This window comes from Orycteropus afer, unplaced genomic scaffold (assembly GCF_000298275.1).
Source record: "Orycteropus afer afer isolate SDZICR_OR568_19922 unplaced genomic scaffold, OryAfe1.0 scaffold00050, whole genome shotgun sequence".
Classification (NCBI taxonomy): Eukaryota; Metazoa; Chordata; class Mammalia; order Tubulidentata; family Orycteropodidae; genus Orycteropus; species Orycteropus afer.
In genome coordinates, this window is record NW_006921637.1 from 14859490 (window position 1) to 14867892 (window position 8403).

General features: G+C 40.5%; 1 protein-coding gene across 1 annotated transcript in view; it reads left to right on the forward strand.

Annotated features, from left to right (window-relative positions):
* ABCB10 (ATP binding cassette subfamily B member 10) overlaps positions 1-8403 on the forward strand; it is a 58934-nt gene that overhangs the window by 16446 nt on the left and 34085 nt on the right. The window contains exons 2-3 of the mRNA XM_007938520.2: positions 1785-1985; positions 2897-3099. Of these exons, the coding sequence (XP_007936711.1) occupies positions 1785-1985; positions 2897-3099 (404 nt within the window). The remainder of the gene's footprint in view (positions 1-1784; positions 1986-2896; positions 3100-8403) is intronic.

Consider the following 8403-nt stretch of genomic DNA (forward strand, 5'->3'; position numbering starts at 1 on the left):
TACTTCCGTAGTGATACTGCCTCGGAAACCCAAGGAGGGGTCGCTATGAGTCGGGGCCGACTCGATGGCAAACAACAACAACAACAACAACAAGGGGAAAAGAGGGAAGGAGGGAAGTAGGCAGGCAGAGAATATTGAGCATTTGTATTTTAAATTAGGTGGTCTCCTTGAGAAGAGAACATCTTAAAGAGGTAACAATGCAATTGTATGAGATGTTTCACCCAGAGTGTGTTTGCCAACTAAAGAACCAGGTGGCACCAAGTTTGCTATCTGAAACATCAGCATTAGTCAAAACAAATGGAGGAGCAATTGCTATTTGTAGCACATTGGGAATTCTCATCTCCTGGGAGATTGGCCTACATTGTGTCTGCTTTTGAGCCCTGCCATTGACTGTGTTGGAGGGCTCTGCTTGCTTGTGCTTGGCTTTTTTAATGGGTTCTTAGAGGTAATGTATACACATAGTACAAAATTCAACAGGAGGCTTCCCGTCTACCTGTCCCCTAGCTTGCCGGTGTCACACTTAGAAGTAGCTATATTACCTGTTTATTAGTTTCTCAAAGATGTTCTCTGTGTACATAAACTTTAAAAACAAACAAACAAACCACACAAATGTTAACATTTGTGTCCTGGATGTACTTTTTTCACTAGTAGTATATCTTGGTCAATTGTTCCATGTTAATACCTGTAGAGTCACCTTATTCTTTTTAATGCCCACATATTTATAAAATAAATGCTCCCGTAGTTGATTTAGTCAACTATTGATGGATGGTTGAGATGTGTTGAATCTTATGTATGGGATTGTACGTGTAAGTGGTAGAATTGCCAGATCAAAAGGAATGTGTATTTATACTTTGAGAGGTACAATCTAATTGCTCTCGTTTCCATAGAAGTGGTACCAGTTTGTACTCCCACTAACAGTTTAAGTAAGTGCTCCTTTCTCCACAGCTTCACTGGCATAGTGTGTTGTCAAACTGATGTTTGCCAGTCCAGCAGATGAAAACTAGTGCATCTTTGTCATTTAAATTTGCCTTGCTTTTACTATGAACAATGTTGTCCTTCACGTGTGTTGTTTCTAATTACATATTCTTACTATTTTCTTTTCTACTAACATTCTGTCCCTTTTGTCTGTGTTTTAGGTGGGTGAAGAATTGTGTATTTTATATTTTTCACGTCAGGCTGTGGTATTCCAGGGCTTTATTCCCTAAAGCAGTACTAATAAGAAGGAACTTACAACACGTATCATGGGTGTCCATAACTGCTTTCCAAAGGTTACAGAAGGGGTTTAAAATACTAGACATAAACAAGAGCTTCACCTAGATAGCTGATCTTCAAGCTAAGATATAGTCAGCCTCCAAGGAATAATAATGTATTGCATGAGTGTGGGAATAATAGGATCTGAGATGAACACCAAAACTAGGAGGCAAGGAGGGAGGCCAGAACAGGTTTCCATAGTTAGCTCTCAATTATGCTTGGTAAAAGGAAGAGGTAATCAGAACAGGGTAATCCAAAGAGTCATTTTATCTGTTTGGGAATGGTCAGTTAAGGTCCTTACAGCCACCTGACTTGTTCTGGCCTTACGACCCATTTTATGCTTCCCTTTAGTCAGAGATCCGGGCACGAAGGGAGGAAGCACCAAGCAACTGATACTAATCCATCCATACATGACAGCTTACTTTAAAAAGAAGCATTTTAAACTCATTATCAGGCAAAATTTGCAAAACAAAAAGAAGAGTAAAGCCTGACTCTTTCCAAATCACTGACAGCATGGCTGTACTCTCTTCCAGCTGCCGTTGGGTTTCTGACCGTGTCCAGTGTCATCACCATGTCTGCTCCTTTCTTCCTGGGGAAGATCATCGATGTTATTTATACAAACCCAACTGTGGACTATACCTATAAACTGAGCAACCTGTGCCTTGTATTTGCCGGTGTGTTTCTGTGTGGAGCTACTGCTAATGCCATCCGTGTCTACCTCATGCAGACTGCAGGTAAAAAGCCTTCCATCCCTGGTGAGCAAAGAAATGTGTAGGGATCATGTGGATTTGGTTTCGGCCTCTAGTACCATATACTTTTGGGCTCTTACTTCTCCTAGCCTCGGTTTTTTCCTCCCTACATATCACATATAGGGGTCAGATCCCACATCTGGCCTGATGTTGGAGTTATGGGATATTTTATGTCAGGGACTCACTTCTCAATTCTTTTATATGAATTAGAGTGAAGCTGAGAGGGAAATAACCAAATCTATCTTCTGGGAGGTCTGAGAGCAGGCTCTCAGTCTCAAGGCTGGAATTCTGGAGCTCTTCAGGGAACTACAGATGGCCATTATCTCCCCCATGCTTTTGTTTCCCACTCAGCATAATCTGGGCTGATAAATTTTACAATATTTCCCCAAGAGGCCTAGTTGTTAATAAGGCAAGTAACAATCACAATAATGACAGGACCCAGGACACCAAACTCTAAGTCTGTTGCTCACCATTTAGCTAATAAAACACTCTGTAGATCATTAACTGATCTTGCCATTTGAAATTTCCAGAGGAAAGCGTTGATAAGGAGGAACAAAATTAGCTTCTGTAGAGTTAATGTAGCAAAACTTGAGTGTAAATGGTAACTTAAAAATCTCCCAGTCATATTCTATTTGTCGCTGCCTCCTCTCCCCATCATCCATAGTCTGTAGTTACCAAGAAAAAATTAATTTTCCTTCCTACTATGACTGTTCATATGTGAGGGCTGCAGTAAAGTTCATTTCCGCTGATGTGATATGGCACCCTAGACATGCCTTAATGGATGCAGGGCTTAGAAGGTTTTATGGCACCAGGCCAAACGGCTGCAGACAAACACTGCCTTAATATGGGTAGTGATGGCTGTACCCATGTGATGGCATTTCTTCTTGTTTTTGCAGGTCAGCGTATTGTGAATCGGTTGAGAACTTCATTATTCTCCTCTGTTCTGAGGCAGGAGATTGCTTTCTTTGACAAGACTCGCACAGGTGAATTGATTAACCGCCTCTCCTCAGACACTGCACTCCTAGGGCTTTCAGTGACTGAAAACCTCTCGGATGGACTCCGGGCTGGGGCCCAGGCTTCTTTTGGTGTCGGCATGATGGTATGTTTACTGATTTTCACTTGGTGCCTTCTGGCTGAGGCTTGGCCTATGCCAACCTCTCAACCATGAAATGAGCTTCAGGTGCACTGTTCCTCATTATTCTGTGAGCATGCAAACCAGGAGCATGGCCACAGGGCCGCAGATCACTTTCTCCTCTGTGATCTCTCTGTGCCTGCTGTATCTTGCTAAAACTTGAATCCATTGATCCGCAAACGACAACTCTAACTCTCCTTCCACTTGTTATTGCTATGTACTCCCAGCCCTCTTTTAACTGTCTTTGTATGTGGGGTTTTTTTAGTTTTTCTGCCATCTTGATCTCTTGCCATCCAGTGGGATGTGTTGCTCTGATTGTTTAGTGCCCTTGAGGTGATCCAGAATTGAATGTAGGTAGTCTTTGACTTACAATGTTTTAGAATTATGACAAACCATCTGGTCTTTGTTTTTTGGGATTTTTTTTTCTTTGATAAATCTTATCATTAGTAATATATACTACATGAAATGTTGCAGCATGTGGTTTGCTGATGTTATCATTCTCAGATGTTAACTTGCAGATGTTCAGTGTTATGATTTACCTTTCAAAACACTGCCGTATAGCAGGCTATGAAAACAGAGGAGGATAAAGAGGTATTCAAATTATGTCAGAACCAACTTACTCAAAACAGAACTCCATCTTAAGTGGAGGACTACCTGTATGGAATTCCTGGTCTCCTCCTTATCTGTAATAGAAAACCTGGTCTAATGAGTACAGGATTGGTCCATGGTTACAGTATTTCCATTCTTTCTGCAGAAGCTCTCTATCAGATGACTTCTGTATGGCATGCCAAGTATTCATTGGAATGTTTGAGAAAACATCTGAAAAGTTCTACCAAAACAGGCTGTACATAGTGATGGAAATATTGCATTGATTAATGGTAGAGTTTCACAATTGATTACTATAATTTCTGTCAATAAGTTGTATACCTGCGAGATTTCCAGCAAGACAGTAGAATAGGCAGACAAGCTCCACAGACCCTCCACAACAAAGAAACAAGAAACCAGTTGGAACAGATACGGAAGATGTTCTTGGAACCCTGAGCTTCAAAGGGAAGGATAAAGAAGTGGATTAAATACTGACTAGTAGAAGAAAAATACCACTACTACAGTATGACAGACTGGCAGACGAGTGGTGGTACTATATGATGAAGAACCAATAGTATGGACGGAAGAAATCCAAGCTGTACTGAAGGAATTGGTGAAAAACAAGGCCCTGGGAATTGACGGGATACCCAGTAAGATGTTTCAACAAAATGATGTAGTGCTGGAGGTGCTCACTCATTTATGCCAAGAAATTTGGAAGACAGCTACCTGGCCAAACGACTGGAAGAGATCCATATTTGTGCCCATTTCAAAGAAAGGTGATCCAACAGAATGTGGAAATTATCAAACAATATCATTAATATCACACATAAGTAAAATTTTGCTGAAGATAATTTAAAAATGGTTGCAGCAGTACCTCAACAGGGAACTGACAGAAATTTAAGCCAGATTCAGAAGAGGGCATGAAGGAAGGATATCATTGCTGATGTCAGATGGATCTTGGCTGAAAGCAAAAAATACCAGAAAGATGCTTACCTATGTTTTATTGATTATGGAGAGGCATTCGACTGTGTAGATCATAACAAATTATGGATAACATTGAGAAGAATGGGAATTCCAGAACACTTAATTATGCTCATGAGTCACTTGTACGTAGACCAAGAATCAGTCATTTGAACATAACAAGGGGATGCTACATGATTTAAAATCAGAAAAGGGGTGTATCAGGATTGTATCCTTTCACTGTACTTATTCAGTCTTTGTGCTGAGCAAATGATCTGAGAAGCTGGACTATGTGTAAAGAACGTGACATCAGGATTGGAGGAGAACTCATTAATAACCTGCAATATGGAGTTGATACAACCTTGCTTGCTGAAAGTGAAGATAACTTGAAGCACCAGTGAAGATCAAAGACTGTATCCTTCAGTATGAATTATACCTCAACATAAAGAAAAGAAAAATCCTCACAACTAGACCAATAAGCAACATCATGATAAATGGAAAAAAGACTGCATTTGTCAAGGATTTCATTTTATTTGGATCCATAATCAATGCCCATGGAAGCAGCAGCCAAAATATAAAATGACATATTGCTTTGGGCACATCTGCTGCAAAAGACCTCTTTAAAGTGTTAAAGAGAAAAGATGTCACTTTGAGGGCTAAGGTGCACCTGACCCAAGCCACTGTCTTTTCAGGACCCTCATACATGTGCGAAAGCTGGACAGTGAATAAGGAAGGCAAAGGAGAATTGATGCATTTGAATTGTGATGTTGGTGAAGAATACTGAAAATACCATAGACTTCCAGAACAAACAAATCTGTCTTGGAAGATGTACAACCAGAATGCTCCTCAGAAGGAAGAATGACTGGACTTCGTCTCACATATTTTGGACATTTTGTCAGAAGAAACCAGTCCCTAAAGAAGGATATCATGCTTGGTAAAGTGGGGGGTCAGTGAAAAAGGGGAAGACCCTCAACAGGATGGATTGACAACAATGGCTGCAATGATGGACTCAAGCATAACAAAGATTTTGAGGATGGCACAGGACTGGGCAGTGTTTTATTCTGTTGTACATAGGGTTGATATGAGTCAGAGCTAACTCAGCAGCACCTAACAAGAACAACAACAATAGAAAAACCTGAATGAAAACAGTGAATAAGGAGACAAACAGCTGTAGATTGTCAACTGGTCTGATGATGTGGCCATTTTGACTATTTGCAAGCAGCCTTCCAATCTAGGCAGCAACCTGATAATAGAACTCTCACTGCCGTTGAGTCGGATCCAACTCATAGCAACCCCTTCTTGGGTTTTGAGTCACTATCTCTACAGAAGTAGATTGCCCAGCCTTCTGGTTAGCAGTCAAATGCCTTAGGCACTACACCACCAGAGCTACCAACCTGATAATGTTGTTGTTGTTGTTATGTGCCCTCGAGTCGGACCCCGAGTCGGACCCCACTCACTCTGAAAGTAGAGTGTCCAACCTTCCTTCCGAGGAGTGGCTGGTGGGTTTGAACCGCCAGCCTTCTGGTTAGCAGTCAAGTGCCTTAAGCACTATGCTACCAGAGCTCCTAACCTGAAAATAGGCTCTGTTCATTGAGGACTGCTCAGGCAACCACACTGGTAGCTGTTGACCAAAAGCAACCATGTTCACATAACTCAACCACACCCACACCTCCTGCAGCCCCACCCACCGGAGAGGGCCACAACCTGCTTCTGCATCTGATGATCAGTGATAGATGAGGGCCAATACCAGCCTAATCCACCTTCAACTGCTCTAGGCAAACATCTAACAGAGATCTGTTCACACATTCTCATCCTTAACCCCACTCACCAAGAGACAAGTGGTAAGTGCCTAAATGCCACCAAACTAGTGAATAGAGTAGCATACTAGTCCGCTCACTTGGCTATATCAAAACAAACAAACAAAAAACCTGAGCTAATCACACCAACATTCATTAACCAATTAAATATAAATACAGTGACAGCACAATGTCGTGGAGATAACTGACAAATCCCAGTTCACACAAAGAAGCAAGATAAAATAGTACAAACAAGGGACCAGAATGTGGAGCCAGAAAACCTCCCCGAGGAAGAAGTGGCAGTGGAATTACCTGATAAGGAATTCAAAAGAATTATGTTTAAGTACCTTCGATGGATTGAGAGACAGATGAAGGAGAACAATGGCAAAATTAAGAAAAACACAGGCAAAACTGTAGAACAGCTTTTTGAAAAATGAAAAATTAGAAACCATACAAAAACAGCAAATATAAACTAGATGATTAATACGAAGATTTCAGAAAAAGATAACACTTTGAAAGGGCAAAGGAGTAGAATCAAATTCAATGAATGACAGAATTAGTAAAATTGAAGGCAAATATCTCAGTTGCTGTTTTGTTAAGGGAACAATCAGAAAAAAGAAAAGACAAAAAAAAGAAGAAAGCCTAAGATTTATGTGGGATATCATCAGGAGGAATAACATGTATGACTAGAACAGGAAGAGACTTTGCTAATATGATGAAAGATGAGAAGATGCCATTTGAGAAGTTCAACAAACCCCAAACAGGATAGACCCCAAAAGAAAATCACCAATACATATCTTAATCAGACTTTCCAAAACCAAAGACAAAGAGAGAATCCTGAAAGCAGCTTAGGAAAAATGAAAAGTCACCTACGAAGGACAACCAATAAGACTAAGCTCTGATTTCTTGGCAGAATAATTTCATACCCATAAAAAGCTGAATAGGCAAAAATAGTGTGATGTATTCGTAACAATGACAGAGAGAGAGAGAGAGAGAGAGAGTAGCTGCTGAGGCTGCTTATATAAAACCAAAAACCTCCTAAGATTAGATTTTTTAGTTTGGAGATTTAGGATCATGCTTCCATGGACCATCTCAGGTAATTGGCTTAATAACCTTTTAGTGCTTCTGTTGTACCTCCTAGTCATTGAGTAGTGCCTGGGGTCTTAAAAATGTGTGAACTGCCATCCAAGACACAACAATTGGTCTCTATTTGCTTGGAGCAACAGAGGAAGAAGGACAGTCAGGAATAGGAGGAGGATACGGAATGTGTGGCTAACTGCCTCCATGAAGAACTGCCTCCTTTTCCCTGAGACCAGAACTAGATGGTCCCTGGCTGCTACTGATGAACAGTTTGATAAAAGATTCTATAGAGGAATCCTGACCAAAAAAGGGGAAAAGGCAGAACAAAATTTCAAATTCTCATGGACTCCAAATATCCTCAAACCATGAAGGTTGAATAAAACTCTGAAACTATTGCTCTGAAATAACCTTTAAACCTTAAACCAAAAATATTCCCAGAAATTGTCTTAAAACCAAGCAATAGTTTAATTTAACTGGTAAAAAATGTCTGTCTTGAGCACTATGCTCTCTTTAGAACTATTTCCATGGGTTCAAATTGCCAACAGTAACTCAAACATTAAATAAGAACCTAAAGGGGCAATGGGGAGCTCTGGTAGTGTAGAATAGCAAAGAAACACTGTTTGATACATTACCGTGCAACTTTATGAATAGTTCGGTTAGGTTAGAAGGCTCTCAGAATAGGACTGGGAAAGAGCTGCATCATCTGAATAAACCCAGCCTTACTCCTATGGATAAGGTAAAGCTTTCAAGAATGCCATTTGCTGATGTGGCACCACTCAAATTGAAGAGAAACAGCTGCAGACATCCATTAATCATCAGAAGATGGAATGTATGAACTATGAATCTAGGA